Genomic DNA, 19,823 nt, shown 5'->3' on the forward strand with positions numbered 1-19,823 from the left:
GCTGAAATTGTTTGCCAAGCAGCATCCGTGGAGAGAGAAACAGAGTTAAACGTTTCAAGTCTGGGACCCTTCGTCAGACCTGGAACATTGGGCTCGATTTTCTTGGGCCGTGGAGTCGGGATTGGAGGCGTGCGGGGAGTTAAATTCCTGAAATTGGGGGTCCCGACCCCATGTCAGTTTCAAAGGAGGCGGGTACTTGCCCCGCACTGGGACCCGCCTCCCTGAGGCGGGAAGGGATTTTTAGCCTAATCCCTATTTTTAAGCTTGAACTGTGGGATTCCCGATGGCTCCAAACCACGCCAGGTTGGAGGAGTCGGGCCGTCAGGTTGATGGGCTTGGAGGGGTCGAGATGTCGGTGTTCAGGTGAGTGATGTGTGCATGAGTGCAAAGGTAAGTGTGTTTGGTGTGTCTAAAGTGATTAAATAAGTTTTACATACATTTTCTTACCTTTTCAGCCTTCCATTCTTTAGGTTCGGGGAGTCCCTCATCTCACCGGCACAGAAAGCAGAATGGCTGCGATCTGTCAAAAGTGACAGCCTGCAGCTTTCAGTGCCGGAGAGATTTCTAACTGAGTTTGTGGCGAAGGACTCAGGTTAGAAGTAAGACTGTCAGTGTTTGACAGCTTCAAACAGCTGTGAAACGCTGATATTTCATCTGTCAAAATCTCTTGACAGATGAAATTTCAGTCTGTGACGTCACCTGTTGCCGGGTGGCCCTTAATTGGCCTGCTGAGCCCGCTGGGCGGGCTCAACAAGGTCAATCAAGTTAAAATCGCGTGGATTGGCCGCATCTCGATGGAGGCGGGACTACAACCCCGAAAGTTGTAGTCCCGCCTCCAACCCGACTTCTGAATGAAAATCCAGCCCATTAACTCTGTTTCTTTCTCCACGGATGTTGCCTGGCCTGCTGAGTGTTCCCAGCATTTTCTGTTGTTATTTCAGATTTCCAGCATCCGCAGTATTTTGCTATTGTGCTGAAATTGTTTGTCTCTTTAAGAAATCCATGCAGAACTGGTCATCTTTAAATTATATTTTAAAAACTTCAACTATCTTTCTTCCTAGATCCTTTTTCTTCCTATACCCACGATTCCAGTTTCTGCCCGCTCAGCCATGTACCATGTGATCCATGGAGCAGAGAGGAGTGCTGATGGGTCAAGATGTCTCCATGGCCGCTGCTTGTGCCACTTGCTTTCCAGTTGCTGGAAGGTGACCCAGTGCAACCAGAAGTGGCCATCCTGACGGTTTCCTTCCCTCCTATCCAACATTTGACGACTTTATTTCTGCTTAGCAATACGTTTGGCAGTCTGGGACATTCCAGCCAAGATTACCAACTTATCATTGGGGGTAAGGTGCGGATATGAATGCCAGTTATTTTATGTGGTGCTTTGAGAGCAGTGGCAGTTGTTATTGGAGCCCAAATCCTATAGCAACAAACTGTAATGTGGAATGTTTGAAAAGACTGACTAAGTGCGTGTTTTGCTAGTCAGCCCAGCCTAACTTGCATAAAATATATCATTATTCGCAATGTCTCCCTCTTTATTCATAGTGACAGCATCAAATACATGGATTGGATACAATACAGAATGACATGAATCTTGTCATTCATGTGGAAATTACTTATGAAGTAATACTGGGCGGCCTGCTGGTGGCGCTGTCCAGGGAGAGTATAAATACTCGGGCATGGGCCCAGCTTGCTCAGGACATTCTTTAACAGGAACTAGTAAAGGACACAACTCGATCTCCATGTTGAAAAACAGTTGATTAAAGCTTTGTTTAACGCTTAGACCAAATGCCTAGTAGTTTTCTTACGTCACAGAACTTCTCCCTTCACTCTCTGGAAAGGAGAGTGGAAACTATTCCACAGAGGAGTGCCTACCACTGCATTAGTGCTTAATTTGCACAACCCAAACACTATCACCGTGAGATTCTGGGTTAACATTCCTGTGTCCGTATGGTGCTGTGGGATTGTGATTACTTACTTCCAACAGATGGATGCCATTCTCCACCATTGATGATTCCAAAGCCGTTAGTAAAATCTTCAGTATGACATTTGCCTCGATGCGTGTCCGTCATAGTAAGATGTGCAGACGCATAAGAGATCGCCAGCCACTGGAATATCGGGTCATCTGGTGTTTCCATGTAATGTAACTTTTCACCTTCCTCGTCTTCCTCATAATGCTCTACCATCTGTGCCCGTCGCATCATCTCTTCCTTCTCCTCCTGGGGTCTGCCCATGTTGTATGGAAACGTCACCACTTGTTCGCCTCCAAGAATATTGGCTCCAAGCACAAAAGGGATTTTTTCTAACCATGCTATAATAGCACGCGTTTCCATAGCAACCTGGGGAAGAAAAATCACGAATAATAGTGAGAGAGTTGCTCACAAACCATGTATACTCGTGACAGGGTGGAAATAAAACTTCTCGTTCCACAGTTACCATATCTTTGGTCGGTTTGCCCCACACTACTCCCACATCCTGCATTCCCTTGAGGTCGTTCAGTCTGAGCCTACCTAGAGATTTCCTTAAATATAAACAGAAAATGCTGGAAATACTCAGCAGGTCAGGGCTGGTGCAGTCAAGTGTAAGTGAATTTTTAACAGCGTAATAAGTCTTAATTACTGCCAAACAACCGCTCTGACACTGAAAATTAACTTTTACAAGCATGGAGTCTCATTCCTTCAGATTTTAATTATTGTTGGAGAGTTAAGAAAAATTAAAAATTAAAATAAAACTTTTTCTTTCTGTCCCTTTTATCTCTCTCTCTTAATCCCATCTCCATCTTTCTTTCCCTCTCTTTATTTTGCTTTCTGTACACGATTTTACATTGAATTCACTATTCTAACTTACACTTCCTGGTTCAGACTCGGCGTGCCTCAGTAAGGATTCTTCAATCCAATTGGTTGAAGAGAGACGCTGTGGCTTGTCCTGCCCACATAGGTCCCAGATCCCCTGTAGTGGGCGCCATGCTGAAATGAATTTCTAATAACCATAAGTTGCCGCAAAAAAGGCCACTAAAAGTCTATGGGCAGCTGAAAGCATAATGAACGGCGAGTGGACTGAGAGGTGGCCTGATAGAGGCCTTTAAGATTATGAAAGGGTTTGATAAGGTAGACGTGGAGAAGATGTTTCCACTTGCAGGCAAGCCCAGAACTAGGGGCCATAAATATAAGATAGTCACTAATAAATCCCATAGGGAATTCAGGAGAAACCTCTTTACCCAGAGAGTGGTGAGAATGTGGAACTCGCTACCACAGGGAGTGGTTGAGGCAAATAACATAGACGCATTTAAGGGGCAGCTAGGTAAACACATGAGGGAGAAAGGAATAGAGGGATACGCTGATGGGGTTAGATGAAGAATGGTGGGAGGAGGCTTGTGTGGAGCATAAACACCAGACTAGAGTGATCTGTTTCTGTGCTGTATAGGGCTAACACAGCAAGGGAATATGCACTAAATGGTAGGATACTGAGAAATGTAGAGGAAGTGCATGTCCACAGATCCCTGAAGGTAGCAGGACAGGTAGATTAGGTGGTTAAGAAGGCATACAGGATACTTTCCTTTATTAGCCAAGGCATAGCATTTAAGAGCAGAGAGGTTATGCTGGAACTGTATAAAACACTAGTTAGGCTACAGCTAAAGTACGGTGTACAGCTCTGGTCACCACATCACAGGAAAGATGTGATTGCACTAGAGAGGGTGTAGAGGAGATTTATGAGGATGTTGCCAGGACTGGAGAATTTTAGCTATGAGGAAAGATTGGATAGGCTGGGGTTGTTTTTGTGCAACAGAGGCTGAGAGGAGATTTAATTGAGGCGTATAAAATTATGAGGGGCCTAGATAGAATGGATAGGAAGGACCTATTTCCTTTAGTAGAGAGGTCAATAACCAGGGGACATAGATTTAAAGTAATTGGTAGGAAGTTTAGAGGGGGTTGAGGAGAATTTTTTTCACCCAGAGGGTGATGGAGGTCTGGAACTCACTACCTGAAAGGGTGGTAGAGGCAGAGACCCTCATTGCATTTAAAAACTACTTGGATATGCACTTGAAGTGCCGTAACCTGCAGGGCTACGGACCAAGAGCTGGAAAGTGGGATTAGGCTGGATAGCTCTTTTTCGACCATCACAGACAGGATGGGCCAAATGGCCTCCTTCTGTGCTGTAAATTTCTATGACTGTATGAAATACAATGTAATTCTATGTATTTCCCGCAATTTCTGTTTTCATTTTTAGATTTTTTTTGCAGGTTTTTTTTTCATACAAGTTACAGTTTTGAATGAAGGTTTCAGACAAAACAGCCCCCTTTGCATCAAACTTTCTGTACAGCTGGCAGGTAACTGCTGCTTGCTCACCGCGCCTTCTTCTGATTGGTATTCCTCTGGGATGGGAAGGTGGTGATTGGCGACTCTTCGGACACCACTTCTTTGGTCTTTCGCACCCCAGATGATTGAGGTCAGCTCTGGAAAGTTGTCACTGAGGTCGTATCCTTCTTCTGTCCAGTACCCCAGTGCCCAGCTGCTTAGCTCTGACCCCTGTGGGAGAATTCAAACAATTTGATTATTTCCTTTCTTCCTTCAATCCTTGAGACCCACAACACTTGGTTTTTGCACCAAAATGAAGTCCCAGTTTTTTTTTTATTCACAGTTTTGGACACTGCCAATCCAGTCTCATTCAAAACTGCAACAAACTGACGTTAACTTTACAGTCGTATTCAAAAAGGAATGGAAATATTACACCTGCTCCTTCTGAAGCTACAGTGTGAAGCTGGGAAGTACTGCAGTGGTTCCATCTTACACCATGCCAGATCTAAACCATTGTTCCACTGTAGCTCAACGTAAGCTCGAGGAACAGCACCTCATCTTTCGATAAGGCACTTTACAGCCTTCTGAACACCGAGTTCAACAATTTCAGACCATAACCACTGCCCCTGTCTTTGTTTCCCATTTTTTCCCCTCTCTTTCACATGGCAGCTGTCGATCATTTTGCCATCGCCAGTTTCACTTCATCTAGAGCCATCTTTTGTTTCTTAACTTGTCCCATTACCATCTCCTTTTGCCTTGCACCATCGTCCCTTTTGTCTCTTAATCTCTCCTGCCTTCCATCCTATCACAGACCTTCCCTTTTGTTCTTTCCTTCCCCTCCCCCCTCTCCCTGCCCCTGCTTAAAAACCAGTTCCATCTCCAACGTTTTCCAGTTCTGACGAAGGGTCATCGACCTGAAACGTTAACTCTGTTTCTCTCTCCACAGATGCTGCCCGACCTGCTGAGTATTTCCAGCATTTTCTGTTTTTACTTCTAAACCTTGTGATATTGTGATTTTAGTGCAAAGAGGAAAAATCTTCCATTTCACCAATCTCATCGTCACCTTGGTTAAGTGTACGGTTCCCGCAGGAACACAAATGCATGTGTGAAAGGGCACTGAGTACAACGTTGATGACCCCATGCACGGTAGCTGAAGCTCGCGTGTGACCAGTTTACATTGACAGTCATTTACAGCAGGGTCAGGGTTCACTGCCGTGGAAACAAGATGTTGAACAATGCATATTCAATCAATCAATCAATAGTACAATTTTCCTGCTCTACATCTGGGGCCCCGTCGGCCAGTTAAAGACTCTTGGACTATATTTCCAATCAGGTGCTCACTATTTCATAAGCCAGTTCGTAACCGTCTGGATTGAGAGAGGGTACAAGGTGTATCCTTGTGTTATCGATTATATGTGTGATCCGGGGGTTTCCGTAGATGTATTCCTTACACAGGAATTGCATTAGAAGCAGGAGTAACTCCCGGCCTAAGACCTCGTTGCCATGCATTCCAGCAGTGTAATGAAATTCAGGCTCCCCTGCAAAACAACAATTTATCACAATTAGGTGTAAGCGCGAGTACAGTGGTACAGTGTTAAAATGGTGACTGATCTCAGAGGCCTGGTAATGATTGCAGCCCAAAGTATTGCAGGTTTAAACTTAAAGTTGTCACTTAATTCTCTCGCACACTTCACTTGGATACGTTTTTCATGTCTCCTCTGCTCGCGGTGATAACTTACGCTGGGCTCTAGCTCCAAGAGCATCAACAGATCTCCTCAACTGGCTACTCTGCATATGTGAATCAAGAGAGCCGATTGTTGGAGGCACTTTGACTATGATGTTCATCACAGCCAAATCTAATCTGGTCCTCGCCCAATATCCACACATTTCACTTTCTCACAAAGGCAATCACTTGGAACCCAGGCACAACTAGGGATTATATCGGATATATGGCACAGAAACAGGCCATTCGGCCCAACCAGTCCATGCCGGCGTTTATGTCCCACTCGAGCCTCCTCCCGGCTTTCCTCATCTAAATCTATCAGCGTAACCCTCTATTCCCTTCTCCCTCATATGCTTGTCTAGCCTCCCCTTAAATGCATCGATACTATTCGCTTCAATCACTCCCTGTGGTAGCGAGTTCCACAGTCTCACCATTCTCTGGGTAAAGAATTCCCTATTAGATTGCTTGGTGACTCTTATATTCATGGCCTCTAGTTATGCTCTTCCCCACAAGTGGAAACACTCCCTCTGTATCCACCCTATCAAAATTTTCCATAATTTTAAAGACCTCTATTAGGTCACCCCTCAGCCTTTTTTCAAGAGAAAAGAGGCCCAGCCTGTTCATCCTTTCCTGATATGTATACCCTTCTCATTTCTGGTATCATCCTTGTAAATCTTCTCTGCACCCTCTCCAATACCGCTATATCCTTTTTATAATATGGCGACCAGAACTATACACAGTACTCTGTAAGTGTGGTCTAACCAAGGTTTGATACAGGTTTAGCATAACTTCCCTACTTTTCAATTCTATCCCTCTAGGAATAAACCCTAGTGCTTGGTTTGCTTTTCTATGGCCTTGCTAACCTGTGTCGCAACTTTTAGTGATTTGTGTATTTATACTCTTAGATCCCTTTGTTCCTCTACCCCACCTAGACTCGCACCCTCCAAGGGATGTGACCTCTCTACCAAAATGTAATACAGGTAGACTATCCTTTATCCGAAAACCTCGGGACCAGCCGAGTTTCGGATAAAGGAGAATTTCGGATTTCGGAAGGTGGGTCGGCGGGGGTCCGCGGGGGGGTCGGCAGGGGGTCGTGCGCACGACTTACGCTGACGCTCAGCGTAAGTCAGTCGGGGTCGGGGCCGGCGGGGTATGTGGGGGGGTCGGCGGTTGTCGGGGCCGGCGGGGTCCGCGGGAGGGTCGGCGGGGGGGATCGGCGGTTGTCGGGGTCCGCGGGGGGGGGGGTCGGCGGTTGGCGGGGTCGGCGGTTGTCGGGGCCGGCTGGGTCCGCGGGGGGGTCGGCGGTTGTCGGGGCTGGCGGGGTCGGCGGTTGTCGGGGCCGGCGGGGTCCGCGGGGGGGTCGGCGGTTGTCGGGGCCGGCGGGGTCGGCGGTTGTTGGGGCTGGCGGGGTCCGCGGTTGTCGGGGCCGGCGGGGTCCGCGGGGGGGTCGGCGGTTGTCGGGGCTGGCGGGGTCGGCGGTTGTCGGGGCCGGCGGGGTCGGCGGGGGGTCGTGCGCACGACTTACCCTTTATCCGAACTTCCGAAACCGGAACCCTCTAAAAACCGAAGGTTTTTTCGTTCGTACGCACGACTTACGCTGAACGAAAAAACCTTCGGTTTTTAGAGGGTTTCGGTTTTCGGAAGTCCGGATAAAGGGTAGTCTACCTGTACCTGTAATGTTCTCTGTTAAACTTCATTTGCCAATGATATGCCCATTCTGCAAGTTTATTAATGTCCTCCTGTAACTTGTTGCAGTCCTCCTCAGTATTGACTACCCCCCCCCCCCGCCAATTTTGTGTCATCCACAAATTTAGAAATTGTGTTTTTGATTCCTAAGTCTAAATCGTTAATGTAAATTGTGAACAGCAGTGGTCCCAGCACTGATCCTTGTGGAACACCACCACCCACCTTCTGTCACTGTGAATTGCCACTGCTACCCTTTACCCCTGCTCTCTGCTTTCTGTCCTGAAGCCAGCTAGCAATCCATTCTGCTACTTATCCCCTGACTCCGCATTCTCTGACCTTGTTCATCAGTCTATTATGGGGTACCTTATCGAAGGCCTTTTGAAAATCTAGATAAATTACACCTACTGCATTACCACTGTCTACTCTCTCTGTTACCTCTTCAAAAAATTCAATAAGGTTGGTCAAGCAAGACTTTTCCTTTTGAAATCCATGCTGACTATTCTTTATTATATTTTTGGTTTCTAGATGTTCTTCTATTTTCTCCTTTAGTAGGGATTCCATTATTTTTCCTACCACCGATGTTAAGCTGACTGGTCTATAATTCCCTGGACATGTTCTATCCCCCTTCTTAAATATAGGTATTGCGTTAGCCATTCGCCAGTCCTCTGGCACTATACAGGAAACTTTCGATTAACCGGCCACTAAATAACCGGAAATGTCGGTTAACCGGCAAAATTCAGGAGTCGGTTCAGATAACTTTTTTTACTTTTAGTTACTTTTTTTTACTCATTTCTGGCTGTGCAAGCGTCTAACTGAAGCTGTTGCTAAGCTACAGAGACGCTTGCAAGCTGTGCTGATTGTTTTGAAGCTGTTGCTAAGCAACAGGGTTTGTTGCTAGATACGGAGCTCAGAAGCTCCGTATGTTTTAACTATAGCGCTCGATTCTCCAGCAATGTTGATAGACCGGCACCAGCTCGGTCCCGTCCGTGCCGGATACCAGAAAGTTTCCTGTACCATTTTCTAACGAATTATTAAATATGCGTAGGGACTAAGAGTGATCTCAGTAGCATGAAAAGCACATGGTACTGACACTTTTTCCAAGAAATTAAACAATATTAAAGACATTTAATGTAAGGTAAACAAAAGAGTGACCTCCAAAAGACATTGAGTTAGAGAGCCACAGATTAGGACACCCAAGAGATGGGGCACAAGCTCCCTTAAGATACATAGGAGGAAAAATTCAGTTGCTTTGCGCCTCCCGTTAGTGCCCTAAGAGGGTGCTAATGGGTTGCAAAGCAACTAGCGCCCGGGCATGGCGATGTTTGCGCTGCTCGCGAAATTGACCAGACATTTTGCGGCAGCGCTAAACACTACCACCACAATCTCCTGCACCCGCAGATCGTGACGTCAGTCGAGCGTGCAATGCCCCGGACTGGATATAGAGTGGCGCCCCCTGCCTTTCCGCCTGCCGCTAGCAGCGTCAGGTTGAGGGGAATGTTTTGCAGTCGGGAAGGGACTGGGGGAGCGCTATTTAAAGGCCACCGCTTCCTGCCTTTTTTGTCAGCGACATTTTTGCACCACGCATTCTGAGAGAGAGAGAGAGAGAGACTTCTGGAGAGATTCAGCGCTGTGTGAAGGAGTTTTGGGTACTGAGCAGCACTTTGCAGATTCATTTTGATTTGACCTTCCTTGCATCGATTTAGAAGAGACTATGGGGGCTGCACTCTGAGCTCTTTCTCTGGGGGTCTCCATTGTTCTTTCCAGCAAATTTGATGTAGTCTCTCCAGGCTGAGATTCAAGGCTACAATAAGCAGGATGTGGATGGAGAGCAAGATCAACCCTCCCCTTTAAGAACTGGCCGGCCAATAATTGCGCCCCAGAAGGGGTGATACTGAATTTCTCCCCCATAGAATTAAGATTAAGATTTTCCTCTACCCCAAACTGGTGAGAGACTTGCTTGGTAAAGGACCAAGTAAACTGACCTACTGATGAATGACCAAAACCAGAAGTAAAGAGAGCTAAGATCTGGCGCCAGCAAGCCCAAGCACTAAGAACCAGACAATGAGCTTTCAAGCCCAGAATCTGGGAGAAGAGACACAGAGTGACAGATTAACAGATACCAGCAATTATTTCAGGGAACGTTACTCAGAAGATATAAAAAGATTTTCGAAGTTTCTTTTAAAGTTGGGTTCAGCATTTGTGAGAAAAAGGGTTTAAAAACTCTCATGTGTCATACTGGGAGCTGAGCCCAAGCCAGACACTGGCAATCACTAACTGAGACATTGCTCACTGTTAACTGAAGTAGACAACCAATAGAGATATACTGAGGAACGTTACCGGGTTCGTGTTCTCCTGGGTTATCTGACAACTCCATGGCGTAGATCTTCACTCCTTGGGAACTTTTTCCGATGTTATAAATCCGGGTAATGTTTGGGCACTGCTCATTCACAACCTTCATCAGCTAACAGATAATTTTCAAAAAGTGTTAAATTGTTAAAATAAAATCATTGCATACTTAACAAGGCACAGGTCAATGTGAAAGTTACAGAGATTGAATGTATGGAACAAAAATTAGTAATTTTGCTCGCTCCTTCCAACAGACTTTGTAAAATTTGTACTGTCCCTGACTCTATCTGACTTATTTGATCCCAAGATGGAGTGAAGAACCACAGGGATAACTTTCGAGAAGATAACACCCTCTCAAATGTTCCTTGACTACTGAAAACTATCAAGGAAAAAGCAGAAAATAACAATCTAATATTACCACACTAACCTGCTACGTTACATGGATGACATTTCCTTGACCCCAGTAGCACAACCTGTACCATAGGCTACTTGATCATCCCAATCTATCCCTATACTTACAACTTTGATTTCCATCCTTATACAGATATTTATCCCACCCTTTTTTAAATAAGTTAGCATTCTTCTAATCCCTGGTATTGCTTCAGCTGTACTCGTGTTGCAGTGAGCGATCATGTTATTCTACAGTGGAACCCACTTACTGTCCAACACCATTTACTTGGAAAGATTGTGATTAAGAACATAAGAAATAGGAGCAGGAATAGGCCACTTGGCCCCTCGAGCCTGCTCCGCCATTCAATAAGATCGTGGCTGATCTTGGGCTCAAAGCCACTTCCCTGCCCGCTCCCCATAACCCTTCATTCCCTTATCTTGTAAAAATCTGTCTATCTCCACCTTAAATGTATTTAATGACCCAGCCTCCACAGCTCTCTGGGGCAGAGAATTCCACAGATTTACGACCCTCTAAAAGAAGAAATTCCTCCTCATCTCAGTTCTAAAAGGGCGACCCTTTATTCTGAAACTATGCCCCCGAGTTCTAGATTTCCCCACGAGGGGAAACATCCTCTCTGCATCTACCTTGTCGAGCCCCTTCAGTATCTTATATGCTTTAATAAGATCACCTCTCATTCTTCTAAATTCCAATGAGTATAGGACACACATTGAGAGAATAATATCAACATTTACTGGCAACATCAAATTAGGGGGTATGGAAAGCTGTGAGGAGGAATGCAGAAGATAAATGGAGGATGTAAACAATTAGGAGAGTGGACAGATATGTGGCTATGCATATAAATGTGAAATAGTATGTTGTGTTTTAGATATTTCTCTTGAGAAGCAAAGGTCACTGTTGCAAATGAGCTCTTGCTCCCTACGAACCGGAGTATGACTTTACATGCCCAATATCTGATACGCGGCATCAGTCTGGCCGTACCTGTCGCATGTCCTTGTAGTTGTGATGCCTGAAGTCAAGACCATTTTCTGCAGTCACTTCATTGGACTCGTATGGATTGACGGCTGTGAGAGAGACATAGCACGTTGTCAGAGTTGTAGGTTTGGTAGCAATAGTCATGATCAGTTGATCCGTAAGTACAACCTAACCCCGTTTACAAATTTAGGAAAGGTTCAGAGGAGCTAAGTAGTGAAAGATTGCTTTTGCTGGTTAGCAAATTGTCAACAAGGAGGCATAGACTGAATATTATCATTGGAAGAAAGAGGGAAGTGAGAAGTCTTCACACAGAAGGTCATTGGAACATGGAGTGCTTTACCACAAGGGGGCGACTGAGGCAGCGACGACAGCATTATTTGAAGGAATTGTATGAATTTCGAAAGGAAAAATATAAAATGATACTGAAAAAAGGGCAGGGAACTGTGACTAGAGCAAACAGCTCCAGTGGAAGAGCTTGTCGTGGCACAGGCACGGTGAGCTGACTGACCTCCTGTGCTATGATTCTATTCAAATATATTTTAAGAACAAAATCCTTTTTTTTCATCTTTGATTTCATGAGCCCTTCATCTAAATGAACACTTGTGAAAATTAAACTACAGCTACAGCCGCCGTGTATCGTCAATGAATAGAGCATGGGACACTGTTTCACTGATGTGCTAAATCAACATCGACTCCACAGCACAGACACAGGCCATTCAGCCCAACTGGTCCATGCTGACATTTATGCTCCACACGAGCCTCCTCCACCCCTCTTCCTCTCACCCTGTCAGCATACCCTTCTATTCCTTCCTCCCTCATGTTCTTATCTAACTTTCTGTGGAAATAAAGACGTGGATAATTTGGAGAATCCAAACTGGCACTGGAGTCACTGAGTTGGAACAGTTTGAAAGATAAAGGGGGAAAAATGCGGTTGGTTAGCGCCTCGCGTTAGCACCTCCGGAGGGCGCTATCAGGTGGCTAGGAACTTAGCGCCTGAGCGCGGCGATTTTAGCACCCGAGCGAAATTGACCAGTCATTTTGTGGCGGCGCTAAACACTACCGCCACGATCTCCTGCGCCCGCATATCGTGACGTCAGTCGAGCGTGCAATGCCCCGGTAACACCCCGGACCGGATATTGAGTCGCGCTCCCTGCCTTAACGCCTGTCGCTAGGAACGACAGATAGAGGGGAACGTTTTCAAGTCAGGAAGGGGCTGGGGGAGCGCTATTTAAAGGCGGGCGCTTCCTGCCTTTTCTTGTCGGCAAAATTTTTGGTTTTAACGCTGTCCTAAGGAGTTTTGGCCCTCAGCACCACTTTTGAGGTTCCTAAGCGCCGAGCTCTTTCCCTGGGCCTGTCCATTAGTGCTTCCAACACAATTACTTTCGAGGTCTCTCCAGGCCGAGATTCAAGGCTGCAATGAGCAGGGTGTGGCTGGCCAGCAAGATGGCCCCCTCCCCTTTAAGAACTGGATGGCGCCAGTCTGTCTGGCTTCCATGGTAACTGGCATCACCTGAGCTTCGGTAGCGTTCTGAGGTAGTGCCTCGCTCCCCGACGTTAGCGCCTTAAGAGAGGTGTCTGGTTTAACGCTCAAATCACCTCCAGGGGCGATAGAAGCAAATTTTGCAGTCGGAAGCGAAAATTAGCGCCGGGCGCTAAACTTTGCGCCCGGCCGATATTAGCGCCCCAAATGGGGCGATACCGAATTTTCCCCCCAAAATCTTATTGTAAAAACAAATGTCCAGAATGTTATTTTAAAACTCCAGTGGACTGGTATATTAATAAATGCTGACACTGGCATATGTACTTGACTGTTGTACAGTATACAGAATAAACATTGGTACATTTATCATATGCATTCTGCAGCACAGAGTAAGCACTTGCATATATTGTGTATAATGTACAGTACACAGGGCAAATACTCACACATGCAGTATGTATTTTCTATCATACACTGGTACGTGCATCACTCGCATCTAACTGCTGCACTGCACGCATGACATTGCAGATGGACAGATATTCGTTCCTTGCGAGAGAGAAAGTTCTTACCTGTCACTGGACAGCCGAGTACCTCCAGTCTCATGCACAGGCTTCCATTCCAGCTTTGTGGATTAATCCGGATGTAGCGAGCAACAATGGTATCTGGGAATTCACTCAGAACTGGTGTGTCGGTGTCCACGTTCCCATAAAATAGCTACAGAAATGCGGAAATATCAGTTAACTACCTATTAACGGCCTCTGCTGTCGTATTTGAAATATTCTTTGTTTTTATTGTTGATAATACTGCGGGGAACTATCACTCCTATAAATCCCGCTATCATTCAGAGTCTGTCAGCTTTCCAGTGTTGAGTTTAATAATGACCAACTGAAGGTCTGGTAGGAACCCATGGGCACAGACGTGCCCACGAAGGGGCTCAGACTGAGATATCTGGGCACAGACTATTCCACTCACAAACTCTATTAGTCCCAGTGTCAGGTGCTTCCACTCGGGGACTCATACAAAGGGCTATTTTTCACTTGTGGGACTGGACGGTTTGTGACTACAGGGGCGAGGATCCCGCTGCTGTCCATCCCCAATTCCTTGTCCTGTCTGAGATCAGCCCAGATTAGAGACTGAACCTGGAATGTCCTTGATCCCCGTATGGCCTTCTTCCACATCAGGCGGAGCCTTCGGGGAGTCCTGTAAACTTGTTTTGTTTATTATTTAAAGCCATAAGTATTACTGTAGCCTGAAAGGGCGATATATTGTGGTGTATGTTACACTGACAGGGCAAATATCTGGTTGTGAAATCCATCCGTGAACAAACTACACATGTCAGCGAGTCAGTCTTAACTGTCATCTTGTGTGATATGTAACCCATTGTACCTGTCATCATACCCAATCATAGTTGTTATTTGTGTGATACATAACCCATAATATCTTTCAACATCTGGACAAATACCCAGTCATAGCTGTCAATTTGTCTGATACATAGCCAGTAACATCTGTCAGCGGATGATACTCATCCACTCTACTCGATACTTATCCAGTTGCACCTGGCAATATGACTCATACCCAGTATCTGTTGGCGTGTGATGGCCATTCAGCGTGCTTGATACATAACCTAATCACATCTGTCGTTGTATGTGAGATGTGTCCAGTCATGTCCATCAGCGTGTGATTATGTGCACAGTCACATCTGTCAGTGGGTGATACATATTCAATTATATCTATCAGTTTGTGAGACACGTACCCAATCATAATATCCATCTGTGTACGTCATCCAGGAACGGCTGTCATTGCTGAACTGCACAAAGTATGAGCTCACCCAGTCATTGCTGTCAATGAAGAGATTTGGTTGTTAGTTTCAAGAGCTTTGTGTGACCACTGGCTTTCAAATTCTTTATAATGAATTAATAGCACTAATTTGGTTCAGTTATGATTTTGACTATTCGGTATTTCTGAAGAACACACCATTGACACATATGTTTTTAAAAAAAAGTTAAAGAACTAGGATGAAGAGCAAAGGTCCAAAACACAGGAAATGACCAAGGTTGAAAAGATAAGTTAATTAAGAAGTGGTGATTAGGTGATGCCAAACTTGTATGTGGAAGTCTGAAGATTGTCAGAAGAGAGGATTGAAGGAGTCATAGCTTTGAGGTCCTGGCGAATGAAGGAGTTTAGGAGACATTGTGATGAGTTTTGCATTGGGGAGACAGAAAGGGGGAAAGTATTTAGGACGGTATGTTTAGAGCTTAGGATCAAGAGAGGAAATTCTGGAGTCATGACAGTAAATAGAGAGTGACAAGAAAAGTTGTAATGAGGAAAGAGAGGTTGGAAGCTGGAGGTGACAGAAGGATTGCCTATTAGATGACAAAGCTTTTTTTTTGTAGCAGGAGTGCAAGAGAGGTGTCAAGAGCCTCTCCAGGTATGGGAGCATTATTCAAGCCTTGGACATTTTTAGATGTAAGATAAGTATTATTGAATGTAAAAGATGTGTTTGGCACAAAAGAGTAATCAAACTTCTGGTTGACAGGTTTAGCAATGGAGAAGATGTGGAAATGCCATTTGAGATCAGGAGAGATAGTGAGGCCACAAATGCCTACAGTTGAAAAATGGACATTCATTTTGTTCTCAGGGTGTGGGCAAAGGTGTCAAGGCTGCAGTTATTCCAAATGCCATTCCCTTGAGGAGGTGGTGATGGGCCTTCTCCTTTCAACCACCGCAGTCCTTATGCTGATGGGGCTCCCACAATAGTGTTAGGTAAGGATATTGACCCAGTGGCAATAAGGAAACGACAATACACTTCCAAGTCAGGATGGTGTGTGACTTGGAGAGGAATTCGGATGTGATGGTGATACCATGGTATTGTTGCTCTGGTCCTTCTTGGTGGTAGATGTCACAGGGGAGGGCTATCAAAGATACGATGTGGTAGTTGATGGTTAGACTTGTGAGGGGTATGAAAACACTGTGCTTGAAGTATCAAAAACACAAAAATGTCATTGTTCTTTGGGGGACATCAATTAGACGTGATTCAGCCACTGCACTTCAAAAGGGCCAGAGGTTATGAGCTTTGAGGCCACAAGATTGAAAGGAAACTAATTAATTTAAAATGAAATCATCAACAAAAGGTTGGATAGTATTGGATGATGAGTGAAAGAGATCTGATACGAATAAGCAATAGAGTGGTAGTGAGGACAGAGCCCTGAAGGAACAAATAGAGGGTGAACCATCAACTATCGTATAGAGTGTGTGATTTAGAGGAAGCTGGATAGCCATGAACAAAGCTCAGGTGAAAGATTATATAATAGTGATTTGTTTGGAATTGTAAGATATCCAAATGTGACTACTGAATTGCCAAACTATTGGAGCAGAGGTAAGTAGTATAGGCAAGAAGGTCACCAGTAGAATGGCTATGCCTAAAACCATACTGACAATCATGGATTAGGCCAGAACTTTAAAGGTGATGGATAATCAAAGTCCTGTCATCCTCATGGTATCCCTCATATTGTCCTCAAGATAAGTACCTCCAGACTTGGTTCTGCAATATACATTCTCTTCATTCTCTATTACATCTTTCCTTCTAGGAAATTTGCTGATGTTTACCCCGTTCCTAAAAAAAGGTAATCCTAAATACCTTTACAACTACTGCCTATTGCCCTCACATCAGTACTTTCTAAAGTCATGGAAACTACCTCGAACTTTCAGATCATAGAATCACAGAAATTTACAGCACAGAAGGAGGCCATTCGGGCCATCGTGTCTGTGCTGGCTGAAAAGGAGCTATCCAGCCTAACCCCACTTTCCAGCTCTTGGTCCGTAGCCCTGTAGGTTACGGCACTTCAAGTGCATGTCCAAGTACCTTTTAAATGCGATGAGGGTTTGTGCCTCTACCACCCTCTCAGGCAGTGAGTTCCAGACCCCCACCACCCTCTGGGTGAAGAAAGTTAACCTGATGCGCGATTTTCAGCATGATTCTCCACCGACAGTCTTCTTGCCTATTCCTATGTAGTTTAGAACACAAGAGCCTGTATCAACTGCATGTCTCAGACCCGGAAACATTTGGTTTCACCCAGACAAAAATGCAACATTCATTAGAGCTGAAGGACAATGAGGCGACAAACCCAGCCATTAGAAAAATAGAGGGAGTGGTTTATCAACGTACTGCATCAGTGAATCGCGGCCCTGGGTGATCACTCCACTGAATTCAATCAGTTTTCTGGCATCCACCTCAATCCACTGTGATTGGTCCTCTATTTGAGGGCACCAGGCCCCATCAAAATAGTCCTCTTCCTCCTCGTCCTCAGCACCTGCCTGGGAAATGCCAGAAGCAATTTCAATCACTGTATCATCCTTCTAAAACTGAATTTCCTTGTTATTTTTTTTGAAGTTAAACTCTTGGTGTTAAAAATATTCAGGAAACTAATCATACTATTCCTCCGCTGGCCCAATGTGGCAAAGGCAATGTGTACTGACCTGAAGGTCCCAGGTTTGGTTCCATCGTTGGTTGTGTGATCCCTGCTGAAGCAGCAGTTGGGATGGTATAATTGGCCTCTGGGTTAGTGCGGGGAAATAAGCCAGCATTCCTGCTCCTGATTGCTATCTTGTGACCTCTAGCTGGAAGTTGCACGTGTGCGAATATTGAGTTTTTTTATTCATTCAGTGTCGCTGGCAAGGCCAGAATTTATTGCCCATCCCTAATTGCCCTTGAGAAATTGGTGGTGAGTTCCTTCTTGACAATTGAGAAGCTTACTAGGCCATTTCAGATGGGCAGTCAAGAGTCAACCACATTGCTGTGGGTCCAGTGTCACATATAGGCCAGACCGGGTAAGGACGGTAGATTTCCTTCCTCTAAAGGACATTAGTGAACCAGATGGGGTTTTTACAACAATCCAGTAGTTACATGGTCACCATTACCTGATACTAGCTTTTTATTCCACAATTATTTAATTAACTGAATTTAAATTCCCTAGCTGTGGGATTTGAACTCCTATTGCTGGATTATTCGTCCAGTAACATAACCACTATGCTACCGTTCTGAGTGAGGGTACGACTGGGCTTGGCTAACAATGCTGAGAGAATTGTTCTTTATCACCACTGTAAAGCATTACTCTCTGATACTCATCTCAATAAGCATGATCAATGGCTATCCCATCTGCTTTGACAACAGTATTCACCACCACTCCTCAAAAGAGTGAGATTTTAGGACAATGCCACACTGCGTGCAGGGGATACTCTCCTTTAAGATGCTTGCTTTTATTTTGCCTTTGAAACCCTGGCCATAGCAACACCACAAGAAAGATGCGCAGGGACAGAAATCATCGGCAAGAGGCACTTTTCTCGAGGAAGCTTCAGTACTGCATGCTTAAAAACAAAGACGATAAGGCCACAGACCAGATGTTGAGTTACTGTTTTCCTTGTGTTGGGTATAGCTTTCTGTACTTCATTGGAAATACAAATATGCAGACAAGACCTTTATCCTTAGAACAGCATGGCTTAGAAATTCGATGGGCTGCGCCACCAGTTAGCGCCTAAAGAGGGCACTCAGTGGCTTTAGCGCCACTGGCCACGCCTCCTGCGAAATTTAGCGGGGCGCTAATGGTGGCGTTAGCCTGTAGTGCTGCGCCACCACCGATGACGTCATCGGTGTGCGCAGCACCCCGCTATCGTCCCGAACGCGATATTGGGTCGCGCCCCCCCCGTAGCACCAGTCGCAAATCGCGACCGGTTCAGGGGGGCCTACCTGTGGCGGTAGTGGCGCAAATTAAAGGGAAGGTGCGGGGCAGCCATTTTTTTCGGTGGCCACCTGCCAGCACCTCCTCGCGCCGCCCTCCCCGGCCTCCTGATCACCCCCCGCCCCGGGCAGTGCCGGCTGTGTCCTGAGAGCCCGGCACTTCTCCTCGATGCCGGGCTCTTTTGCCGGCACTCGTGATCGGTGATCGCGCTGGTGCAGGCCCCTCCCCTTTAAGAAGGGGAGGAAGGCCTGCAGTACCACGCTGCGGCACGTTGCGCTGCGATATTCAGTTTGAGCGCCCCAAGAGGGATGCGGGGCACCTCGAGCAGCGCCGCGGGGCGCCTCGAGCAGCGCCCCGCGTCCCTCTTGGGGCGCTCAAACTGAATATCGGGCTGGCACTCCTGGCTCCTTCCGGGGCGGGACTTCTGGTGCCCAGGCGAGCTTGGCACCCCAAACGCGGCGCCACCGAATTTTTAGCCCCATAGATCATGGGGCGATACGATAGACGTGTTTAAAATTATTGAAGGATGGGACAGGAGGATAGAAGCAGACTGCTTTCCAGTAGTTGAAGAGTCATAAACGAGGGGCCATAGATACAAGGTTAAATGTGAGTTTTAGAGTAGGGGGCAGGAGAAACCTCTTTACATAGGGTTAGTGGTTGAGGGGGAAACCCATGTCAACATTTAAGATTAGATTGAATGGGTGGACAAACCAAGACTAGATTGAATGGCCCATTTAAAATGGAGATGAGGAGGAATTTCTTCTCTCAGAGGGTCGTGAATCTTTGGAATTCTCTACCCCAGAGAGCTGTGGAGGCGGAGTCAGTGAATATATTCAAGGCGGAGATAGACAGATATTTGAGCTACAGGGGAGTCAAGGGTTATGGGGAGTGGGCGGGAAATTGGAGTTGAGGCCAAGATCAGATCAGCCATGGTCTCATTGAATGGCGGAGCAGGCTCGAGGGGCCGAATGGCCAACTCCTACTCCTTTTTCTTATGTTCTTATGTTATGTAAAAGAAAAGGAGTTGAAGGGATGTGGGAACAGGGATGGGTAAATGAAATTAAGACCAGTTCCTCACTGAGGGTAAATGCCAACACAGGCTGGTAGCGCCGAATGAAAGAAAGAACGAGAGACTGGCATTTATATAGCGCCTTTCACAACCTCAGGACGTCGCAAA

General features: G+C 45.9%; 1 protein-coding gene across 1 annotated transcript in view; it reads right to left on the reverse strand.

Annotated features, from left to right (window-relative positions):
• The window catches only part of LOC147097958 (inactive carboxypeptidase-like protein X2), a 185,900-nt gene that overhangs the window by 11,981 nt on the left and 154,096 nt on the right, over nt 1-19,823 (reverse strand). Inside the window, exons 11-18 of the mRNA XM_085971060.1 lie at nt 17,077-17,225; nt 14,665-14,749; nt 13,481-13,625; nt 11,441-11,523; nt 10,042-10,165; nt 5,637-5,833; nt 4,347-4,526; nt 1,979-2,339 (exon numbers count right to left, since the gene is read on the reverse strand). Of these exons, the coding sequence (XP_085827186.1) occupies nt 1,979-2,339; nt 4,347-4,526; nt 5,637-5,833; nt 10,042-10,165; nt 11,441-11,523; nt 13,481-13,625; nt 14,665-14,749; nt 17,077-17,225 (1,324 nt within the window). The remainder of the gene's footprint in view (nt 1-1,978; nt 2,340-4,346; nt 4,527-5,636; nt 5,834-10,041; nt 10,166-11,440; nt 11,524-13,480; nt 13,626-14,664; nt 14,750-17,076; nt 17,226-19,823) is intronic.

The sequence above is a fragment of the Somniosus microcephalus genome, chromosome 30 (assembly GCF_052327205.1).
Source record: "Somniosus microcephalus isolate GS21.2 chromosome 30, FLI_Smic_1.0, whole genome shotgun sequence".
In the NCBI taxonomy this organism is placed as follows: Eukaryota; Metazoa; Chordata; class Chondrichthyes; order Squaliformes; family Somniosidae; genus Somniosus; species Somniosus microcephalus.